This window comes from Babylonia areolata, chromosome 8, assembly GCF_041734735.1.
Source record: "Babylonia areolata isolate BAREFJ2019XMU chromosome 8, ASM4173473v1, whole genome shotgun sequence".
Lineage (NCBI taxonomy): Eukaryota > Metazoa > Mollusca > Gastropoda > Neogastropoda > Buccinidae > Babylonia > Babylonia areolata.
In genome coordinates, this window is record NC_134883.1 from 47121571 (window position 1) to 47146900 (window position 25330).

The following is a 25330-nucleotide window of genomic DNA, read 5'->3' on the forward strand; positions in this document are numbered from 1 at the left end:
ATACATACATAAACATACACACATCATGTACACCATACACCAACAAGCCTATCAGACTTCACATTGTCTTTTCATTGTCGCTCCTTCATTTGAACTGGCTGAGGAGAGTGTTAGGTGCCAAGAACTGCAACAACCAACTTGGCAGGAGAATGGTTTTCTTTCTCTTTTAATAAATACCCACGTCACTCTTAATGCCCCACGCATATATGTGTATTTTGTATACTTTCACACACTGAGTAATCCCAAGGTCATTCTTATGTATTTCAACTTTCTCTCACATGTGCATGTATAAGCAAACACAAGTTACAATGAATTTCAGCCAATTCTAGTACAAGTATGGGAAAATTGTACATTTATTTTCTGATGATGCAAGTTACCTATTTACCAACATGTCCATGACTAACACTGGGCACACTGTTAACTAAGCTGTGAAAAAAAAATCTGAGCATTTAGAATCATATCTAACATCACAGTGCTTGATTCAAGACTACACAACACAATGATTTCCCTTGACTCATTCACACACACACACACACTCCCTTTTTCTCTCTATGGTTGACTTGACCACCACAAGTGAATCCAGCACTGACGTCTAATAGGTCCAGTCTGTTCAGACACGTCTAGTGGAAACAGTGAAGTGTTGTACAACAGGAGATTCAGTGGAACAGCCACATGACAGAAGGGTAGAACATCACACCCTGCCAAATGAAACACGTCAAACATTTATAAAGACATGCATAAATTAATTTTTTTAAATGGTGCATGCATTCATAACATTGTAAACATCACTTCTCTATCTTTCTTGCAAAGGTGAGAAATTGCCACACATTACATGACTTGCAAAATGACTGGTACATGGGGATTTTTTCTTGGTTAAGCACTTGATATGAACATGAAACACTTCTGTTGTGCACTTGTTTATGATAAGGATAAAAAATAACTTGATAAACTCACAATGCCAATTCTCTGTGTTGGACGCCTTCACTGGCCTGATTGGTCTCTGTCACAGAAACAAGTGAGGTGTAAACCGATCATGCATCAAACATGAAATTTTAAAAATCAGAATAATTACAGAACGGGATAAAATACAAATCACATTCAAAATTTAAGAGTAACAGATAAACACATAGCAAACATGTTAACAAAATGGAAACAAACCAAAACACCTGTTAAGGCATATATTTTGGTGTTAACTAAAAACTGGTGGTAATAGGCTTCCCTGTAGGGAGCAGCCCAATAGAGAAACATTTTGTGATGAGCAAGTTACTGGAATACCGTGTGCTGATTACTGAACTTTGACAATGTTTTCAAATACTCACCAAACTGCTTCAAACAAAGCATCAGCAGTCTTTTCAAAGATAGAAATAAAACACTGGTAGAACCTCGAAGAAGAAGAACAGAATGACAAATGATGAAAAGGATTGGGTTCAGAACTGCATGCACAAAACTGTGTCCAGGCCATGTTACCAGTTATGAGTGTGTTCACACGTGACTCTAATGCATATGCATGCACATGCGCACGTTTTGTGTTTCAGGGTTAACCAAGGAGGAAGGTGGCAGAATAGTTCAGACTTATCTGCACAGTGCCCTTGAGGGTCTGGGTTTGAAACCCAGTCTTGCCCTTTTTCCCCCAAGTTTGACTGGAAAATCAAACTCGGCGTCTAGTCATTTGGATGAGGATAAACCATGACCCCATGTGCAGCACGCAATTGGCACACTGAAAAAGAACCCATGGCAACAGAAGTGTTGTACTCAGGTAAAAACCTGCAGAACAAATCCACTTTGATAGGTGCACAAATATATATGATACACTGAAATCCTGACAAGGGTGCTGGCTTATGCTGCTGGTTGTTATCTTGCAAATGTGGTGTGGCGTGTATGATTTGTCTGAACGCAGAACACCTTGAGAAACTGAAACTCAGTTACTGTCTGAAAGAAGCATTCATTTTACTATTTGAATGAATGAATGAGGCTGTAATATAAAACATGATTACAACATAAAGGGAATAAACTGTAGCTGTAAGGCTAGAGTTCAGAGAGAAAAAAAAAATCTGTACCAACAGAATAAGGTTGAGAAAACAAAAATAAATTCAGAAAAAAAACATATAGCTCTGGACCAAAGTTAATAGAAAAACAAACTGTACCAACTGAATAAAGTTAACAAAACAGAAAAATAATACCTACAGAACAAAAAATATGTGCCTACATAACAAAGCTAAAACATACAAATAAAAATCTGTTCCTTTAGAGCAGAAAAGAAAACAGAAATAAAATCTGCACCTAGCCTATTGAATGGTGTTAATCAACAACAAAAAAACAGAATGCAGAAAAACAAAATATGTTCTAAAAGAACAAAGTTAACATAAAACCTGTACCTAGCCTATTGAACAGTTAACAAAACAAATATAAAATGCAGAAAAACAAAATACATTCCAAAAAATATAAAGATAACATAAAATCTGCACCTACCTGGCCTATTGAACAGAGTTAACAAAACAAAAATAGAATGCAGAAAAACAAAATATGTTTCAAAAGAACTATGTTAAAACAAAACTAAAATCTGTAACTACAGAACATATTAACAAAAGATACAAGTCAGAACAAAATGCGATCTATTAATACAGAACTCAGAACTGTATCAACAAAACAGAAAAATAAAACACAGGAAAATAAAATCTGCAACTACAGAAGTGAGTTAACACAACAAAAATGAAAAATACAGAAAAATATTATCTGTACCTACAGGACAGTCAACAAAACAGAACAATAAAACACAGAAAAATATTATATCTACCTGCAGATAGGGTTAGCAAAACAAAAATAAAATCTGTACCTACTGAATAAAAATTTTTTAAAAAGCACACACAAAAACAAACTAACAGTAACACACATGAAAAAACAACAACTTTTTTATTTTTTACAGAATCACATGAAACATGCTGTTTACTGCTCAGATGACTGTTCAAACTGCAGGCCTCTGCAGGAACAGTAGAAACAACTGTGCAAGACTTTCACAGTTTCCCAACAAATCATGCATGTCTACTTCTTTCCCCGCATAGATGAGCTCTATACATGCATGTACAGTGTTTCAAACTAGACCCAAACCAAACATCAGTATGCACACAATGTATCACACAAACAATCACAATGCACAGTAGCTGTATCAAATTACTCAAAGTGGTTGAAAATCCTCGAGGGAAAAATGGGAAGGGGGAAGCAGATTAGCACCAGTGTTAAAATCTCCATGCAAAACTCAGTTTTCTAAAGACCACAATAATCACATCACCATCAACATAGAAGAAAAGTCACCACATCCATATAAAACAAATTGTTCATATTCCTGTGCAAACGTTAATGTCACAACACAAAAAGAGAAATGTTTAGTCATGGACTGGATGAAAGCGACTAGGATATTAAATCACACCGAAAGCAGTAACAATTTCAACCAGTAAATCATCAGCCAATCATTGTCATCTGTCAGCCACTGTGTACTATCAGTAATCTTCTGTCAGTCATTGTCAACATTATCTTCAGTTTTCTGTCAGTGACTTTTGTCAATGTCTCTGGCTTCTGTCACTGAAATGTCAGTAATCTTCTGTCGGACAAGTCCCTGTGTTCTGTCAGTCACTGTCTTCTGTCAATCATTTATCAGTCACCACCTTGCCAATCATTCTATCAGTCACTGTCTTCTGTCGATCATTCTATCAGTGACGATTTTGTCAATCATTCTATCAATCACTGTCTCCTGTCGATCATTTGTCTTCTGTCGATCATTCTGTCTGTCACTATCTTGTCAATCATTCTATCAGTCACTGTCTTCTGTCCACCATTCTATCAGTCACTATCTTGTCAATCATTCTATCCTTCAGTCTAGTCACTATCTTGTCAATCATTCTATCAACAACTGTCTTCTGTCCATCATTCTATCAGTCACTATCTTGTCAATCATTCTTCTATCAAGCACTGTCTTCTGTCCATCATTCTATCAGTCACTATCTTGTCCATCATTCTATCAGACACTGTCTTCTGTCCATCATTCTATCAGTCACTACCTTGTCAATCATTCTATCAATCAGTCTTCTGTCCATTATTCTATCAGTCACTATCTTGTCAATCATTCTATCAATCACTTTCTTCTGTCCATCATTCTATCAGTCACTATCTTGTCAATCATTCTATCAACAACTGTCTTCTGTCCATCATTCTATCAGTCACTATCTTGTCAATCATTCTATCAATCACTGTCTTCTGTCCATCAGTCTATCAGTCACTATCTTGTCAATCATTCTATCAGACACTGTCTTCTGTCCATCATTCTATCAGTCACTATCTTGTCAATCATTCTTCTATCAATCACTGTCTTCTATCCATCATTCTATCAGTCACTATCCTGTCAATCATTCTTCTATCAGACACTGTCTTCTGCCAATCATTCTATCAGTCACTATCTTGTCAATCATTCTTCTGTCAGTCACGGTCTTCTGATAGAAAATTTTCTGTCAGTCACTTATGTTAGGTCAATTTTTGCCACTTGCCATTTTCCGTCTGTTAAACTATCACGTCAGCCACAATTTTCACTGTCAAAATAATGCTTACAAAAGGTGCAGACACCAACACATTACACACATGTTCATCAGCATGCACTGCAGTGCAATTAACAATGACTACATTTATGTAAGAGAAAGCATTAGTCTGCGTGTTTGTCCAAAAATTGTGAGTTTCTCATGGTTCAAATCTGTCAGCACTTTATCACTGTGTACACACTGCACACAAAAACTGAACGAGGTCACCTTTGCACACAGTCATGTCAGAAGCGCCAAGCTAAAAGAGAAAAGTAACAGTCTGGTCGATAACATGCCTGTCTAAGGAAGCAATGAGAGTCAAGGTCAGCGGTGTGACTCCTGCACAAGCTTGATGTTCACATCCACACCCAACCCCCACCCCACCCCATCAGGCCTTTGAGTGGTGGTCAGTGAGCTGCTGTCTTGAGCATGATCAAGACCTGTACTCCCATAATTGGGATGGAGACAGAATTTCACTCAGAGAAATCTGCTGGGATTACCGGTATAAATACATAAATAAATAAAAAGTTCTACAATACACAGATTCTGTACTCAGGACATCCATTCCTGACCTGCACCCAACTCTTTGCTGTCAAACTGCTTGCCTCACTTTTATTTCCCTGTCTCTGGTTGGGCACTGCATCAGTTTCTGTTGTTGCTGTTTTCGACTTCTGCTTTGCTGACCTATATCCTCATCCTCAACACCTGAGTGATCAGCTCATTCAAGGCCTGCAGCCAAGGGACACTCTTCAACCTTCCAACTCTTCAACACTGCAGCTGTAGCAAGCCCTCTTTTGACTGCCCTGTGCTTTAGCATGTAATACACATCTTGTTGGTTTCCTGGATGAATTCCATTTAAGGCCCATTATATACTGTTTTAATCAGACAGACTGGTAGGAGCACAAATGGCTTCTCCTTCACAGATCTGAAATGTGCTCTTCTGACAGGCAGTGTTGTGGAATAAGTAGCTCTCACAAACAGCTAACACTGTAAGATTGTCCAGTGCCACCCCAAGAAGGGAAATGTCAAAGCCTTTAAATGTCTGTGTTGAACAAGTTGTCCTATCCCCCTACCCAATCTCCCATCATGAAAATTATCCTTCATTTTGACAGGGCAACAGCAACAAAAATGGCAAGGCACTCAGCACAATGGGAGCTTTATTGTGCACAAAGCTTCTCCTAAACCATGAACTCTGTCAAAGCCTGCTGACTGAACAAGTCAGACAGAGAATTCATGTCCCAGGCCACACTCTCCAAAAGCCAGGTGTGAATACAGCTGTCTGCATCCAGCTCTGTCCTGTGCAGCTCACACAGAACACATACATATTTGTACAGTGAATAGAAACACATAGTCAAAGCAAGCTATTTCAATGCAAAGCCAGTTCCAGAAATGTTAGTATTTAACAAGCATCAAAACACAAAAAGAAAATGAACCAAAAATAGCATCATACAAACATTGTGTATGTTAAAACTTTGATCAAACAAAAAGAAGAAAAGCAAAAAACCATGCTGATCACACCCTAAACACTGACCAGTGAAGGGTACACTTCACCTAAGTGCTGTGCCACATTTCTGGTTGTGTCTTGGTCAGGCATCTGCTTGGCAGATGTGGTGTAGCGTATATGGATTTGTCCGAACGCAGTGACGCCTCCTTGAGCTACTGAAACTGAAACTGGTTGTGTCTTTCTGGTTTTTTCAGCAACACTTCAAAAAGCTGACACCCTCCCCAATTCTGACCATGTCACATCCCATAAAACTCTCAAGTCTCTGACCTCTCAATTTTCAAATGGATTTCAAAAACTGGAGTGATTTGTTTCATTCCCAATGTTATGTATGGAAGGTTTTTTGTTGTTGTTTTTGCCACAAGGACAAAGAAAAGGGTTTTGTTGTCATTACAATCTTGTTCCTCTGGAACTTTTCTTTGGTGCACACAGTTGTTATTGTTCATACATGCAACAGCAAATGATTTCTCCACTTGTGGCCCCACTTACTAAACGGAGATAATTAGTGGATTTAACACCGATAACGATGATTTCCCCAAGCTGTGCCCAAACCCAAGACTAACACCACTGTGGCACAGCACCAAGGCAAGGTCAAGGGAACTGCCACAGCAAGCCACACAGACTGCCAGCCAGCCAGCCAGACAGACAGCCAGGCAGGGAAAGACTCACCATACCTCTTCACTCATTATGCAGCCTGCACACAGGTCTCCCAACACTCAGCATGCTCTCACACACCCCTCACCCTCCCCACACACACTGCATGCCCAGGGCACATCCTGTTCTACACCCCTCACCCTCCCCGCATGCCCAGGGCACATCCCGTTCCACACCCCTCACCCTCCCAACACACACTGCATGCCCAGGGCACATCCTGTTCTACACCCCTCACCCTCCCCGCATGCCCAGGGCACATCCCGTTCCACACCCCTCACCCTCCCAACACACACTGCATGCCCAGGGCACATCCTGTTCTACACCCCTCACCCTCCCCACACACACTGCATGCCCAGGGCACATCCTGTTCTACACCCCTCACCCTCTCCACACACACTGCATGCCCAGGGCACATCCTGTTCTACAACCCTCACCCTCCCAACACACACTGCATGCCCAGGGCACATCCTGTTCTACACCCCTCACCCTCTCCAAACACTGCATGCCCAGGGCACATCCTGTTCTACAACCCTCACCCTCCCCACACACACTGCATGCCCAGGGCACATCCTGTTCTACACCCCTCACCCTCTCCACACACACTGCATGCCCAGGGCACATCCTGTTCCACACCTCTCACCCTCCCCACGCACACTGCATGCCCAGGGCACATCCCGTTCCACACCCCTCACCCTCCCCACACACACTGCATGCCCAGGGCACATCCCGTTCCACACCCCTCACCCTCCCAACACACACTGCATGCCCAGGGCACATCCTGTTCTACAACCCTCACCCTCCCCACACACACTGCATGCCCAGGGCACATCCTGTTCCACACCCCTCACCCTCCCCACACACACTGCATGCCCAGGGCACATCCCGTTCCACACCCCTCACCCTCCCCACACACACTGCATGCCCAGGGCACATCCCGTTCCACACCCCTCACCCTCCCCACACACACTGCATGCCCAGGGCACATCCCGTTCCACACCCCTCACCCTCCCCACACATAGGACTTAGGGCTAGAAGACAATGCATGAAGTTCAGATCTAATTTCAGGGTGATGTTCTGTACATACCTATGGTCGGCACTAAAGCCTTGACTTAACTTCATGCTTATGTCAGGCATCTGCTGGTTTTTTTGTTTTGTTTTTTGTTGTTGTTTTTTTTAATGTTGTTGCCTTTTTTATTAAAAAAAAAAAAAAATCCAGCAGAGCATACACAGTCTACACACTTTGAAACTGAAACTGCATAAATATACAACCTTGACATTTCTAACTGATCAGTCCAACGGAATGATAGAAATCTAGTCTCTGGTGCCCCCAACAGTTCTAACTGATCAGTCCAACGGAATGATAGAAATCTAGTCTCTGGTGCCCCCAACATTTCTAACTGATCAGAAGTCATGCTGGACCATGGTCACCATGCCAACAGTACCGAACAACACTGCTCTGAAGCAATGGTAATACAGAGTTCTCCCTGTGGTCACCATGCCAACAGTACCTAACAACACTGCTCTGAAGCAATGGTAATACAGAGTTCTCCCTGTGGTCACCATGCCAACAGTACCTAACAACACTGCTCTGAAGCAATGGTAATACAGATTTCTCCCTGTGGTCACCATGCCAACAGTACCTAACAACACTGATCTGAAGCACTGGTAATACAGAGTTCTCCCTGTGGTCACCATGCCAACAGTACCTAACAACACTGTACTGAAGCACTGGTAATACAGAGTTCTCCCTGTGGTCACCATGCCAGCAGTACCTGACAACACTGCTCTGAAGCAATGGTAATACAGAGTTCTCCCTGTGGTCACCATGCCAACAGTACCTAACAACACTGCTCTGAAGCAATGGTAATAAAGAGTTCTCCCTGTGGTCACCATGCCAACAGTACCTAACAACACTGCTCTGAAGCACTGGTAATACAGAGTTCTCCCTGTGGTCACCATGCCAACAGTACCTAACAACACTGCTCTGAAGCACTGGTAATACAGAGTTCTCCCTGTGGTCACCATGCCAGCAGTACCTGACAACACTGTACTGAAACACTGGTAATACAGAGTTCTCCCTGTGGTCACCATGCCAGCAGTACCTGACAACACTGCTCTGAAGCAATGGTAATACAGAGTTCTCCCTGTGGTCACCATGCCAACAGTACCTAACAACACTGCTCTGAAGCAATGGTAATACAGATTTCTCCCTGTGGTCACCATGCCAACAGTACCTAACAACACTGCTCTGAAGCACTGGTAATACAGAGTTCTCCCTGTGGTCACCATGCCAGCAGTACCTGACAACACTGTACTGAAACACTGGTAATACAGAGTTCTCCCTGTGGTCACCATGCCAGCAGTACCTGACAACACTGTACTGAAACACTGGTAATACAGAGTTCTCCCTGTGGTCACCATGCCAACAGTACCTAACAACACTGATCTGAAGCACTGGTAATACAGAGTTCTACCTCTGGTCACCATGCCAACAGTACCTAACAACACTGTACTGAAGCACTGGTAATACAGAGTTCTCCCTGTGGTCACCATGCCAACAGTACCTAACAACACTGTACTGAAGCACTGGTAATACAGAGTTCTCCCTGTGGTCACCATGCCAACAGTACCTAACAACACTGTACTGAAGCACTGGTAATACAGAGTTCTCCCCTGGTCACCATGCCAGCAGTACCTAACAACACTGTACTGAAGCACTGGTAATACAGAGTTCTCCCTGTGGTCACCATGCCAACAGTACCTAACAACACTGCTCTGAAGCACTGGTAATACAGAGTTCTCCCCCTGGTCACCATGCCAATAGTACCTAACAACACTGTACTGAAACACTGGTAATACAGAGTTCTCTGGCCCCTTCAAAGCCTGGCATCCCTGCTGTGATGGTACTGAGTGAGCCAGTGCAGAAACAAAGCATTCCCCATGCTGGCAAGACCTTTTTCGGAAAAAGCTGCTACACCCCACCCTCAACTCACCCAGTCATTTGTCAAACAATGCATAAGTAGCAAACCATCATTCCATTCTGAAACACAAACACACTTACTGCCCACTACCATGCTTCTGTCAATCAAGTACAGTTGACGTGATACAACTGAAGACATGAAAATGAAAAACTAAGTATCTGTTGTGTGCAAGTGGATCATGCACTACTGAGACATACCTGATTCTGTTGAAGAATGCATGTGATTGAGACAGAGAATATTTTTCATAAACACCTTGCACCTAAACCCTAAGCACTGACAGGACTCTTCCATATACACCCCAAGCAATCAGATGGTTTCATACTTCTTTCTTTTCATCCGCCGCCCCCACTCCCCCTCCAATATCAATGTTCACTGTTAACGCTCTGGGTACCTGTGCTCAGGAGGTAGAGTGCATCATTAAATAGCCATGACCACCAATTATATGATTATGGTTATTATCACCATTGCTATTACTGTTGTATTTATGGGATACAACTTTGGTAGACTTTCCAGGACTTTTCCACCATTACTGTTGTATTTATGGGATACAACTTTGGTAGACTTTACAGGACTTTTCCAACATAAAATCATCAGCAAATGTTTTGTAACTTTCTTGGCCTGTCTCAATATTCTACAGTGATTTCAAGTTCAACCTTCAGAATGAGAGAAAAAATTTTCAAAAATCTTTCTTCAAACTGATCAGCGACAATAAACATGCCATTTTGTCTTGTTTTTGTTTTTTGCTACTGTGGTAGCTCTCAAGAAGCATACCATGAATCTCTACACAGTGCCTTTTTTTCAAAGCGGGTAAATATTACTGCTGTAACAAAACCCAGCAGGCAGCCAAGATTGCCTGGGTTGTAGTCCTTGCCAATCCTTGAAATCACGTCAGTGGTTAAGTGTCACTGAACACACACATACATACACTAACCCACTCTCTCCCTCCTTTCCCAACCGGCAGCAGATCCAGTAAATAAAACCAGAAAGCTGCATGTGCATTCTCTGCCACATTTAGTCAGCTGTCAAGTCTCCCACTTAGATTCCCTGCAAAGGGCCTTTTCTAAATGTGTGCATATAATTCAAAACACTGCAGAAAAAGCAACCAGCCCCAACACACACTGCTGTCAACTGACAGAGTCTGCATGTGTATCAACCAAGCAGAAAGAGAACCACGCCAGCTGCTTTCTCCCATGTTATGTTGCCTGAGAGAGAAAAAGTGAGAGAATGTGTGATATGTGTGTGTGTGTGTGTGTGTGTGTGTGTGTGTGTGTGTGTGTGTGTGTGCATGTGCATGCATGTAGGTGTGAAAGTGTGTATGTATGTGCATATTTTGAGTGTTCGTCCTTGTGCATACATGAATGAGTGTGCATTTAGTTGTTTGTTTTGTGTGTGTGTACCTGTTAGTTGATAATAGAAATTAGAGCAGAGAATATCATTGATTTTTAGATGTCAAAGCAATAAGAGAGACCACAAACTGACATAATTCTTCTACTCTCTACAAAAAATGCAAACAAATGATCAATCATTTCATTCATAAACTGCAATCACGTCCATGCATTCAGTAAGCACAATTCATCAAACATTTTCTTTAAGCAAACAGCCCCAAATGCTCAATTTTTCACTTTTTTAAAGCCCAGCCATCCTAAAACAAAACTGAAGCCCAGCCAAGTCCAGGACGCTACTCTGTACAAATGTAGAGACTGAATCAAACGTTTCCTGTATGCCATTTATCTGCAGCTCAGTATCACAAAAAACACTTCTCTGCCATTTAGTAAAAGATGTAACTTAATACTATGCATAATACTGTGAAGGCCAGTGGGCTGATAATCTTGTTACACTGTAACAACATGAACAGTTTTGGTCTGAAGCCCTTCTCCAATAATATACCATATATCATTTAATCTTTTTCAGCACTGAAGCGTACTCATAATTCACGAGCTGACTGATCAGAGCTGCTGTTCATGGACCTAAACTGCACCTTTTTTTTCCTTTCAGACCACCATATACCATTCATCATATTCTGCCTGAAACAGTTCACAGCACTGTGTCTCAGAGAGAAACAAGCACAACAGCAAGGTGTCTCCAAAACATCTCTGTAAAGAGCAGCTATGGTTTCCTTGTGTTTGAGCCGACACTAACAACCCTTAGAGGTAAAGGCCAGTTGCATGAAGCACTGTCAGCAGCCCAAAGTTTGCACCGTGTTCAGAATTTCCCACAAACAACTCTTCTCTAACTGGCCTTGGACAATTCTCAACACTACGCAAACTTGGGCCACTAAGGTCCTTCATGCCAGCCAGCCAAGGACTGCAGGGAAACATTGTGGGACAGCTTACCGGGTCTGGGTCTTGGGCTTGATCTCCTCGATGATGGCCTGCACAGTTTCCGTGGTGGTGGCCTGGCCCCCCATGTCTGGAGTCTGGCTCTGTGCACATCATGAAGTAATACTCACATCTCTCCCTCTTCCCATTACTTGATGACACTGTGCACATCATGAAGTAATACTCATATCTCTCCCTCTTCCCATTACTTGATGACACTGTGCACATCATGAAGTAATACTCATATCTCTCCCTCTTCCCAATACTTGATGACACTGTGCATATCATGAAGTAATACTCATATCTCTCCCTCTTCCCATTACTTGATGACACTGTGCACATCATGAAGTAATACTCATATCTCTCCCTCTTCCCAATACTTGATGACACTGTGCACATCATGAAGTAATACTCACATCTCTCCCTCTTCCCATTACTTGATGACACTGTGCGCATCATGAAGTAATACTCATATCTCTCCCTCTTCTCAATACTTGATGGCACTGTGCACATCATGAAGTAATATTCATACTCTCCCTCTTCCCAATACTTGATGGCACTGTGCACATCATGAAGTACTATTCATACTCTCCCTCTTCCCAATACTTGATGGCACTGTGCACATCACGAAGTAATACTCATATCTCTCCCTCTTCCCAATACTTGATGGCATTATCTCACTCTCTTCTGTCTCTTTCCACTACTTTGTGATGATGGCATTGTGCACTATCCACAATCAGCAATATTCCTATCTCACTCTCTTCTGTCTCTTTCCACTACTTTGTGATGATGGTGCTGTCCATATTATAAAGCAATATTCATATCTCACCCTCTTCTGTCTCTTTCCATTACTTTCTTTTTATTTCTGACATACGATAGCTAAATGTAAATACAGAATAATGTTGTGATGATTGTGAACATTTAGTGAATTAATGATGGCTATAAAAGTATATACTGTATTACAGCTTCATCTAAAAAAAAAAAAAAAAAAAAAAAAAAAATATATATATATATATATATATATATATATATATATATATATATATATCTTTAAAAAGAAAAGGAAATCTATATTGCTTTGCCCCCTGCTGAGTCATGGAGGACATCAATATGACTGGAACTTTAAACAAAAAACAAATAAAAAAAAAACCTTGAGAAAAATCCCCAAAGCCCATGAAATAGGTGATAAAAAAAATCAGCCCCCCCCCAACTCCTCCACACACACACACACATACACACACACACACACAACACACACACACATACATACAAACACACACGCACATGCACACACACACACCCACACACACACACACACAAACACACACATGCACACCCACACACCCACAAACACACCCACTTACAAACACACAACTACATGCCCCCCCCCCCTCCCCCACTCCCACCCCACACACATACACATACACAAACATGCCACGCCATACCTCTGGCCTTGAGATGACTGACATGACAGACTCCCTGATCATGGTGGCATGGCTGAAATGGCTGAAAACAATTTAAAAAAATTTTTTTTTTTTTAAAGAAACAAAAATAATGAATGTATACTTGAATGAACACGTTACTTCTGGATACTGTCTCTGTACTGAAATTATCCAGGTCAGCCATTTTCATACTCCAAACAGTGAGATAAGTTGTACCTTTTTTTTTTGCTAAACAATCTTCCCCTTCAACGTCCGCCTAGAATTCCTCGTAAACAAATCACCCAAAAACAAATATCAGAAGTTATGAACTGAAATTTTCAAAACTGAGCAGTAGCACAATGAGTTAGTTGGGGACAAAATATAAAACTTCCTCCCTTCTCAAGCTATCTTCCTGTGAGAGGATGAAAGTATCCATTATCCGTAACTTTTGTTTGATATTTGCACACACTGATGGCCAATAAATGAATCCAGAAAAGCACAGAGTTTGAAACAGTCTGAATTCAGAATGTTACAAAGCCCCAATTGGGCTCATTCAAACAGTTTGAATTCAGAACATTACAAAGCCCCATTCGGGCTCCTTCCAACAGTTTGAATTCAGAACATTACAAAGCCCCGATCAGGCTCATTCAAACAGTTTGAATTCAGAATGTTACAAAGCCCCATTCGGGCTCCTTCCAATAGTTTGAATTCAAAATGTTACAAAGCCCCAATTGGACTCCTTCCAACAGTTTGAATTCAGAACGTTACAAAGCCCCGATCAGGATCCTTCCAACAGTTTGAATTCAGAATGTTACAAAGGCCCGATCAGGCTCCTTCAAACAGTTTGAATTCAGAATGTTACAAAGGCCCGATCAGGCTCCTTCCAACAGTTTGAATTCAGAATGTTACAAAGCCCCAATCGGGCTCCTACAAACAGTTTGAATTCAGAACGGTTACAAAACCCCGATCGGGCTCCTTCCAACAGTTTGAATTCAGAACATTACAAAGGCCCGATCAGACTCCTTCCAACAGTTTGAATTCAGAACGTTACAAAGGCCCGATCAGGATCCTTCAAACAGTTTCAATTCAGAACATTACAAAGCCCCGATCAGACTCCTTCCAACAGTTTGAATTCAGAACATTACAAAGGCCCGATCAGACTCCTTCCAACAGTTTGAATTCAGAACGTTACAAAGGCCCGATCAGACTCCTTCCGACAGTTTCAGTTCAGAACGTTACAAAGGCCCGATCAGACTCCTTCCAACAGTTTGAATTGAGAACGTTACAAAGCCCCGATCGGGCTCCTTCATGTGAAACAGCTGTCTGCTTTGTGACTTGGAAGAAACTGGATCAGATGCCATTGTTGACACACACTGTTCACACCAGCCAATCACCACAAAAATTACTCTCCTGCTCATGAGCACAGCAACACACTCGGCAGTTACTGGTTGAAGTGGAGAATGGAAAGGTTGGTTAAGATATTTTTAATCTATGAAATCATATCTAAGTTAGTTGCCACCCCCTTCTTCTTCTTCTTCTGCATTCGTGGGCTGCAACTCCCACATTCACTCGTATGCACACGAGTGGGCTTTTACATGTATGACTGTTTTTACCCCGCCATGTAGGCAGCCATACTCTGTTTTCGGGGGTGTGCATGCTGGGTATGTTCTTGTTTCCATAACCCACCAAACACTGACATGGATTACAGGATCTTTAACGTGCGTATTTGATCTTCTGCTTGCATATACACACGAAGGGGGTTCAGGCACTAGCAGGTCTGCACATATGCTGACCTGGGAGATCGTAAAAATCTCCACCCTTTACCCACCAGGCGCCATCACCGTGATTCGAACCCAGGACCCTCAGATTGACAGTCCAACGCTTTAACCACTCGGCTATTGCACCCATCAGTTGCCACCCTCCAAAACTGGAAAATGTTCTGAAGCCCTGGTCAGGCACCTTGGTCTGATACAGTTGTAAAGAGAAAGGCCTGGAGAGTTGAAGTGAGGCAAGGAGACAAGGTGTGAGTGAGAAGATGAGGGACAGGGGAAGTGGTGAGGTCCTACCCCAGGTAGTCCAACATGTCACAGCTGGCCAGCAGCATGCCTGTGGGGTTGGCAATGTTCTTCCCCTTCAGCGTCCGCCCAGAGTTCCTCGTGCCCTGAACAACGCAACACCTCACCTCGCTCAGCTGTCCTCATCACCGGACTGACTGACTGACTGCTGCTAACATCGCCTGTTCTGGTGGTGTTGTCAAGGAGTGTGTGTGTGTGTTGTGTGTGTGTGTGTGTGTGTGTGTGTGTGTGTGTGTGTATGTGTGTGTGTTACTCAGAGAGAGAGAGAGAGAGAGTGCGTGTGTGTGTGTGTGTGTGTGTGTGTGTGTGTGTGTGTGTGTGTGTGTGTGTGTGAGTTACTGAGAGAGTGTGCTTGTGTGTCTGTGTGAGTCTATATGTGAAAGTATGTATTAGTGTGAAAGGGTGTAAGTGTGCACATGTGTACACGCATGCATGTCTGTACATAAAACTGTGTGAGCTGAGTGTGTATTTAAATGTGTGCATGTGCATACAACTTTGTGAGAGCATACATGAGGGACAGAAAAAGAGAACCCCCCACAAAAAATACAGAGAGAGAGAGAGAGTGGCGGGTGTGTGAGGAGTGTAAAACAAAGTGCAACAGAGCCCACTCACGGACTCAAAGACAGCATAGCTGTCACCGACATTCATGCCTGGCACCAGCCCTGCCCCACCAATCAGGCCGGCGGCGATGTTGCTGAGGATGTTGCCGTACAGGTTAGGCATCACCAGCACGTCAAACTGCTGGGGGCGTGACACCATCTGTAACATACACCACCACACGTCACTGGTGTGACATGACACCATCTGTAACATACACCACCACACGTCACTGGTGTGACATGACACCATCTGTAACATACACCACCACACGTTAGTGGTGTAACATGACACCATCTGTAACATACACCACGTCACTGGTGTAACATGACACCATCTGTAACATACACCACCACACGTCACTGGTGTGACATGACACCATCTGTAACATACACCACCACATGTTAGTGGTGTAACATGACACCATCTGTGACATACACCACGTCACTGGTGTAACATGACACCATCTGTAACATACACCACGTCACTGGTGTAACATGACACCATCTGTAACATACACCACATGTCACTGGTGTAACATGACACCATCTGTAACATACACCACGTCACTGGTGTAACATGACACCATCTGTAACATACACCACATGTCACTGGTGTAACATGACGCCATCTGTAACACACACCACCACACGTCACTGGTGTAACATGACATCATCTGTAACATACACCACCACATCACTGGTGTAACATGACACCATCTGCAACACACCATCACAGGTGTAACATGACACCATCTGTAACACACACCACCACACCATGTTTCCCTTGGTCTTCCTGGCTCTCTTGTTGTCCCATACTAAACCCTTCCATTTCATACACTGTGATCTGTGACCCTTCCATTACACACCCTGTGACCTGTGACCCTTCCCTTCCACACACTGTGACCTGTGACCCTTCCATTTCACACACTGTGACCTGTGACCCTTCCCTTTCACACCCTGTGACCTGTGACCCTTCCATTTCATACACTGTGACCCTTCCATTTCACATCCTGTCACCCATATCACACCCTGTGACCCTTCCCTTTCACACACTGTGACCCTTCCATTTCACACACTGTGGCCTGTGACCCTTCCATTTCACACATTGTGACCTGTGACCTTTCCCTTTCACACACTGTGACCCTTCCCTTTCACACACTGTGGCCTGTGACCCTTCCATTTCACATAAATCACAAGAATGTTAAACACTGTCCTACAATAATGACACATTTTTGTTTCTTTACTTTCAGTTGCATGTAGGTCACTGAGACCATTTTGCTGTCTTCAGGTGTAATTTTTTTTCCCCCCTGATCCACATTACAATATACAAATCTGTATGATATCTTAACATGGACATTCAACATGGTGTTTTTAATGCAGGATGTGTAGATCAGTGACACCCGTCCTACCTGCATACTGGCGTTGTCGATGATCATGTCGGAGAACTCAATGTCAGGAAACTCCTTGGACACCTTTCTGCAGCTCTCCAGAAACAGACCATCAGCCAGCTTCCTGATGGATGCAAATTCAACACATAAATGCACATATGGACATGTATTCAAGCTTATGCATGTGCATCCACAATCACACATGTATGCATGCACTTGTGTACATTCTCACACACACATGTAGAAACACATATGGTAAACTATTTTTAGACAGTAACTGTATTGTGCACATGCTCTAAATGTCAAAAAATGTTGCTACAGATAGAATGAATACAGTTTTTCACTTGTGTGGGGCTCACAGATATTTTTCAGTTTAAATGTATGTATGTGGACACCTGTGTGTGCATGTCTATGTGTGTACATGCTCTGACTATATTCTATCTTCAAGTTTATGGTCTATGAGCAGGAATCAATTCTTTATGTTCCTACATACACCCAAACATTGTCCTTGTGTATGCAAACAAATATATATTTTTACCCCCTATTCTTCAGAACATAAATGAGGTCACAAACAGAAAAACTGCTAAATTATTTTCATAAATGTATCACATTATCCTGCTTGCTGATAAAAGAAGACAAAAAAGGAGGGAGCGTGTAACTTACATGATGTTGGCTTTGTGAATGGCAGTGACTTTCTTCCTCCCTTTGCGCACAGCAATGTCGAAAGCGTAGCGAGCGATGCGCTCAGACTTCTCTGCAGTGATGATCTTCAGGCTCTCCACCACCCCAGGCACATTCTGCCATTGACCAGCACAGTGTTACTATCAACTACCATAACACAGCCCAAGCAATTACACCAACATCACCTTTAGTATATAAAACACAACAACAGTTTCACTTTCAAAAAGATTTCCAGATTCCGTGCACGCAAATCTGAGAAAATAAAAAATCTCCTTTATAAAATTAACGGTTTAACCCTTTCACTACCAGTCAATTTAGAGTGCAAAATTCCCTTGTGCTATAAACACAAACATATGGTGTCTAGGAATAGCCGGGGATTCCCCCTGTGATGTGTAAAAAATATGGCCAATCCTACCACCGAACATTAAAAGCAGTAGGTTTGTAGATAACAGTCCCATGATCTGGTCACCCTTCAGTGACATGGGTCCATTTCCTAGCTGCTGTATAAACGCCAGTTTGGCAGTGAAAGGGTTAAGACCCCACAGCCTCTAATGGACCATCAGGGCAGTGAATTCACAGCCACTGTGTCTAGGGCTCAGCACAGGAAGGCACAGCCCAATCCTCTCCTTCCACAATTTTAACCTTCCCCAACCACAGTCAGGTACCCGATCACAGCTGGGTGGAGTGAGAGCAATGGGAGTGAAGTGCCTTTCTCTTGGACACAACACCACGCTGTGACAGGGCCTCGAACCCTGATCACTGGTGAACACTGGGTCACAAGTCCAACGTCTGGCCAACTCTTGCCACAATGCCTCCTGTCTCCTTCACAGTCTGTCACCATTATTCTCACCACACATCCAAAGAAAAAGAAAAGAGCAGACATGAGGAGAAAAACAAAGGACCAGACATGAGGAGAAACACAAAGGACTGACATGAGGAGAAACACAAAGGGCCAGACATGAAGAGAAACACGAAGGACCTGACATGAAGAGAAACACAAAGGACCAGACATGAAGAGAAACACAAAGGACCAGACATGAAGAGAAACACAAAGGACCTGACATGAAGAGAAACACAAAGGACCTGACATGAAGAGAAACACAAAGGACCAGACATGAGGAGAAAACCAGAGGACCTGATATGAGGAGAAACACAAAGGACCTGACATGAAGAGAAACACAAAGGACCAGACATGAAGAGAAACACAAAGGACCAGACATGAGGAGAAAACCAGAGGACCTGACATGAGGAGAAACACAAAGGACCAGACATGACACAAAGGAGCAGACATGAGGAGAAACAGAGAAACACAAAGGAGCAGACATGAGGAGAAACAGAGAAACACAAAGGACCAGACATGAGGAGAAACACAAAGGACCTGACATGAAGAGAAACACAAAGGACCTGACGTGAGGAGAAAACCAGAGGACCTGACATGAGGAGAAACACAAAGGACCAGACATGACACAAAGGAGCAGACAGGAGAAACACAAAGGACCAGACATGAGAAGAAACACAAAGGACCTGACATGAAGAGAAACACAAAGGACCTGACATCAGGAGAAACACAAAGGACCAGACATGAGGAGAAACACAAAGGACCAGACATGAGGAGAAACACAAAGGACCAGACATGAGGAGAAACACAAAGGACCAGACATGAGGAGAAACACAAAGGACCAGACATACCTCATGCTCCAGAGAGGAGTACTCCCCCTCAGTGTTTTCCCGGATGAGGATGATGTCCACGTCACTGTGCCGAGAACTGAACACTCCGGAGAAGGTGCGGCACCACACAATGTTGGCCCACAGGTCCAGCTTGGATCTGGTGCACACATTCACACACACACACACATATGCATACACACACACACACATACACACACACACATGCACACACACACAGACACACACACACAATGTTCACCACTGTACACGCTGCACTCTCCATCAATCAACCCAGCAACCTAAACACTGCATCTTCATTAAGACTTCGTCACAACCATACACAACAAGATAGACATAATGTTTATTTCAGGATACCGCATGGAAACATGACATATTTCACTTAACTAAGACAAATTATGAAAACAGATCTGGCACTGTGCTCACCATAAACTGCAATGGCCATACAAATTAGTTGGTTGACGGATACATTTGGAGGAATAAAAAACAATCTATGCATTCACTGAGCAAAATACAAAAGATTTGGCATAGTTTATTATAAACATGTTAAAAGTGAATGGCTAATATTAATAATATTATAACAACATTGAGTGAATGATTATTATATTATTATAATACAATATACTGTTTGAAGAAGAAGAAGAATAGGAACAATAAGAAGAAGAATAATATATGAATATTTATATTGTTAGTCAAGTGAGAGAGATGCACTTTGTCAAGATAAATCAGAAAGCAGTCATTGTAAATTTTAGGAAAATGATTAAACAGGTCAACAAACATTTGTTTCTACTTGTTAATAATGAATAAGATTTCAAAACAATGTCAAGATGGTAGTAGAATTTGTCCTGAAAGTGTCTACTGTCACACTTTGTACAAAGTCAGTCTCCATGGGAGATGTTTGATATTCTTCCCTACAGAATAGGAAGTCCTCATCACAGCTGACTTTATAACTGTACTTCCCACTCCCTTTTACTCATAATCACTAAATCCATACTGTCCCTAAACTCACAGCCACACCATTCAACACAGTCATCAAGATTCCACTCTCCACACCACTGACCCTCAGCCGTCTTAGTTTATCAATACCTCATCCCTATATATAGATCAAAATACACTTTTTTCTGATTCACATGGGACGAGTTCAGCAGGAAAGAAACTACACCATGTGAGAAACCAGAACAGAACAATGATGAAACATACTTTGGTTGTTTTCTGCTTTTGTCAAGAACAAGGGGAAATATACAAACCCTTTTTCTAGTTCCCCCACCCCCTGCTGAACATTACCTTAAAGCCACATTCATGGAGCGGAATGAAGCATCATCAAACTTTGTTTCAATGTTTCCTGAAAAAAAACCCAGAAGACAGTCTTGATAAATCATATAAATATAACAGAGGGTTTGGGAAATTATGACTAATAATTCAGCTCGAAGTGATGATAGACAAATACAACTGTACAAGAGACAGAAAGAAAAAGCAAGGAAGGAGAATGAGAAGAATGAGATTTATCAGACTTCACACACACACACACACACACACACACACACACACACACACAGCCACACCATTCAACACACACTGTCATCAAGATTCCATCCTCCACACCACTCACCGTTCACAGCCACACCATTCAACACACACTGTCATCAAGATTCCATCCTCCACACCACTCACCTTTCAGAACCACACCATTCAACACACACTGTCACACTGTCATCAAGATTCCATCCTCCACACCACTCACATTTCAGAGCCACACCATTCAACACACACTGTCATCAAGATTCCATCCTCCACACCACTCACCTTTCAGAGCCACACCATTCCTCTGCACAGAGAGGAGAGCCCCTTCCAAATACGCAGCATCAGTGGTGGATGAGTTGATCTCCACTGTTTCAAAGTCTATTGGGGCACCAGCATACCTGTTTCACATGATACAACAGAATTACAAATCAACACAACACTACATGTTTCATAGTCTATTGGGGCACCAGCATATCTGTTTCACACGATACAACAGCATTACCAATCAACACAACACTACAGCATGCTGCATAGTCTATAGGGGCACCAGCATATCTGTTTCACACAATATGACAGCATTACAAATCAACACAACACTACAGCATGCTGCATAGTCTATAGGGGCACCAGCATATCTGTTTCACACGATACAACAGCATTACAAATCAACACAACACTACAGCATGTTTCATAGTCTGTAGGGGCACCAGCATATCTGTTTCACACGATACAACAGCATTACAAACCAACACAACACTACAGCATGCTGCATAGTCTATAGGGGCACCAGTATATCTGTTTCACATGATACAACAGCATTACAAATCAACACAACACTACAGAATGTTTCACAGTCTATAGGGGCACCAGCATATCTGTTTCACATGATACAACAGCATTACAAATCAACACAACACTACAGCATGTTTCATAGTCTATAGGGGCACCAGCATATCTGTTTCACATGATACAACAGCATTACAAGTCTACAACACTTGAGCAACAGCTGATGACAAGATTCCATTCAGTAAAACACACAGAGACAAACATGAACATACACCCACCCAAAAAATACACAGAGGCACACACACACACACACACACACACACACACAAACAAAAAACCCTCAATATGTTTCCCAATCGGATATCCTTATTTTTTTTCTTAGGAAAATGAACACCATGCCAAAACACTGGTGTCAAACTCTATGAATCATGAGTTCCAACATCTAACTGACTGGGCCACACTGCCTCAATCTTTTTAGCTTTCCACTAATGTGTAAAATGGTTTAGCTTTGCTGTACACACACACACACACACACACACACACACACACACACACCCCAACCTGAAAATCTCCTGGATGTGAGTGAGGATCTCTGGACCCACCCCATCCCCTGTCATCAGCGTCACTGTGTGTCGACCCCCGTACATGGCACACGACTTGGCCTGAAGCAGTGACAGCAACACTGCATTGTATTGTATTCTTTTAAAAAAAAAAGGAGTTTTTGGGTTGTTTTTTTTAATTTATCAGTTGTAATAGCTGAAGTAGCAGCAACAAGAGCAGCCTCAAAACAGCATCACCACCATCATCATTCTTTGCTACTTGTGGTAGCAGAAGCAGCAATAACAACAATGGCAGTGGCAATACAGCAGAGTAAGTGTACCTGTATTGTATTGTATTGTATTGAGATGAGGAGTGGTTTATCATGTTTTACAACTAAGCGTACTTTAAAAAAAAAAAAAAGGAGTTTTGGGGTCTTTTTTTTTAATTTATCCGTTGTAATAGCTGAAGTAGCAGCAACAAGAAGCAGCATCAAAACAATATCACCACCATCATCATTCTTTGCTACTTGTGGTAGCAGAAGCAGCAATAACAACAATGGCAGTGGCAATATAGCAGAGTAAGTGTACCTGCTGCTCAGTGGCATGGGTGACGTAACTCTGGTTTCCAGCAGACAGCAGGGGCAAAACAGTCCGCCTGCAGGCCTGATAAAACATCATAAAATATGCACAATGAACTTCACGCCTTCTCGGCTTTTGGTACAAATGATAAACATAATAAAGATATACATGGATTTAGTCAAAATTGTTGGGTGTGTCTTGTTTTCTTTAACTTGCTTAAGTTTGATTGTATCAAATATGTAAGTTGTAACAGTACTTTTCTTCTCTCTTATCATATTCTTAGTTTTCCACAAGAAAACTGAGCTTCTTCCATTTGATGCCCAAGGTCAAAGTGTTGACCATTATTGGCATTTAAGCAGCGGGCATCAGTCTGGAGAAAGAAAAAGAGAGAGAGACAGACAGAGAGAAAAGACAGAAGAGTGGGGGTAATGGGGTAGGTGGCTCTGTCAGGGGGCAGTGGGTCGGGAGGTTGACACCTTCTCAATAAATGCGTCAATTGTTCGGGGCATCGAAAGTCTCCAGTAATGTACTGTCCATGGGTAGAAGGTGTTCAGCCTGATGTCCACTGTACATAGGATCCTGTCAAAGGTTTGTGTATGGGCTCTTCTAGCACATTGCTGTTGTTGACGGAGGTGTGGACACCTCACTTTTTTAGGCTGCCTGCTGATCTTCAAAAGCATCGACAATTTAGCCCTCTTCCTATGGTGTTCCAGGGTTTCCTGCAGCAGCGCTTGAAGTAGTTTGGTGATGCTGGTATTCACCGAGGACAAACCATGCTGCTCACTGTTGGGACTGCTTCTATCTGTTCTACTTTTTTCTTTGCAGTGATGTCCCATTCAGTGCTTGTGTATTCAAGAACTGGGTGTATTTGGGACTTGTAGGCTCTTTGTGTGGGGTTGTGTGAGTGTTGGATGAGTGCAGGGGATGGGGGATGGGGTGTGGGGGTGGGGTCTTCTTGTTCTTATTCTTGTTAACTCTAAAATTTAGCCAAGTCACTGAACTTTAGCATTCCGAATCCAATTGTATACATCTTCCAATTTGAAAAGCGAAGAGATCAGCGGCAGGTTAACAGTGAGACAGGTGAATGAAACGGCAATCAAGAAAAGAATAGGCGAGAGGATCAATGTACAGAATGAGATGGTGGTCAGTTTTCTTCACCGACTGCCGGCAGATGTATAGATTGTGAGCAGTAAAGCCCTCTTTGTGGCATCGATTTTACTTCCACTGTTTCTCATTCTGGCGTTTTTGGGGGAGGGGATGAAGGAAGATGGGGTGAGAGAAAGGGGAGAGGGGTTTGTTGTGACTTTTTTCCCAGTCATGTGTTCATGTGCTCAAATCAAGCCGAGAACTAGATGTGGTATGTGAAAACATTCTTCAGTTCAATAACATTGCTCACACAAACGCCACTCATATGTGCTCTCTCCCTCTCTCTCTTTCGCACAAATGAACATGTGGAATGATACAACTGCACACACCCGAGGTCAAACACTTACGGTGTTCAGAAGCAGACGTCTTGCAAGGGCAGCCATGATCACCATCCGTCCGTTGACCTTCACCCTCTCAATTTCATTTCTTGTACTCCGATATGAAAGATTCCTTCTTTTTTGTTAGCCACTTGGACGTCTTTTCATAGAAACATTAAATTTAAAAAAAAAAAATATTGATATAGTAATAGTAGTATTGTTATTATTATTATTATTATTATTGTTGTTGTTGTTGTTGTTGTTGTTATTATTATTATTTCATTATCATTATTATTATTATTATTATTGTTATTATTATTAACAACAACGACGACGACGACGATGATGATGATGATGATGACAATGATCATAATGATGATATAAAAAGAAAGAAAAACGCATATAATATTGAAAAAGAATTGCTAAGAAGTTGGATGGGGAGTGGTAATGTCAAGAACAACCTGAGGGCATGGGTAAAGTCACACGGTAGGAGCGTACATGCTGTGTGTGATCCCCCTTGCCCTACCCCCCCAGTCCCCAGCCCCACCCCCACACCAATTATTATGATGTCATAAT

The 25330-nt window shown here is 42.4% G+C and overlaps 1 protein-coding gene across 4 annotated transcripts; it reads right to left on the bottom strand.

Moving 5' to 3' along the window:
* Window positions 1–51: 51 nt before the first annotated feature.
* LOC143284883 (isocitrate dehydrogenase [NAD] subunit gamma, mitochondrial-like) lies at window positions 52–24868 on the bottom strand. Of its 4 annotated transcripts, none has more exons than XR_013055632.1 (15): window positions 24785–24868; window positions 23301–23375; window positions 22735–22835; window positions 21670–21785; window positions 21151–21208; window positions 19870–20005; window positions 18163–18296; window positions 17521–17623; window positions 16125–16271; window positions 15504–15598; window positions 13462–13522; window positions 12032–12120; window positions 6738–6757; window positions 955–1000; window positions 52–698 (listed from the first exon to the last, which is right to left on the bottom strand). XR_013055632.1 is itself a non-coding variant. In XM_076591997.1 (14 exons), exons 1-13 carry the CDS (start codon window positions 24827–24829, stop codon window positions 982–984), a joined length of 1179 nt encoding a protein of 392 aa, XP_076448112.1. In that variant the 5' UTR covers window positions 24830–24868; the 3' UTR covers window positions 52–698; window positions 955–981. The 4 variants fall into 4 exon arrangements, 1 of the variants encoding a protein (XP_076448112.1); XR_013055633.1 differs by having other exon boundaries at window positions 6733–6757; XR_013055634.1 differs by lacking the exon at window positions 6738–6757 and adding an exon at window positions 9711–9757.
* Window positions 24869–25330: the final 462 nt, after the last annotated feature.

Excerpts from the sequence above, each read along its gene's own strand:
- LOC143284883 (XM_076591997.1), bottom strand. The coding sequence starts at position 24,829 with ATGGTGATCATGGCTGCCCTTGCAAGACGTCTGCTTCTGAACACC. Across the intron at positions 16,272-17,520 it reads TCGACAACGCCAGTATGCAG|ATGGTGTCACGCCCCCAGCA; the intron begins GTAGGACGGGTG and ends TGTATGTTACAG. Across the intron at positions 12,121-13,461 it reads CAGTCATCTCAAGGCCAGAG|AGCCAGACTCCAGACATGGG; the intron begins GTATGGCGTGGC and ends TGATGTGCACAG.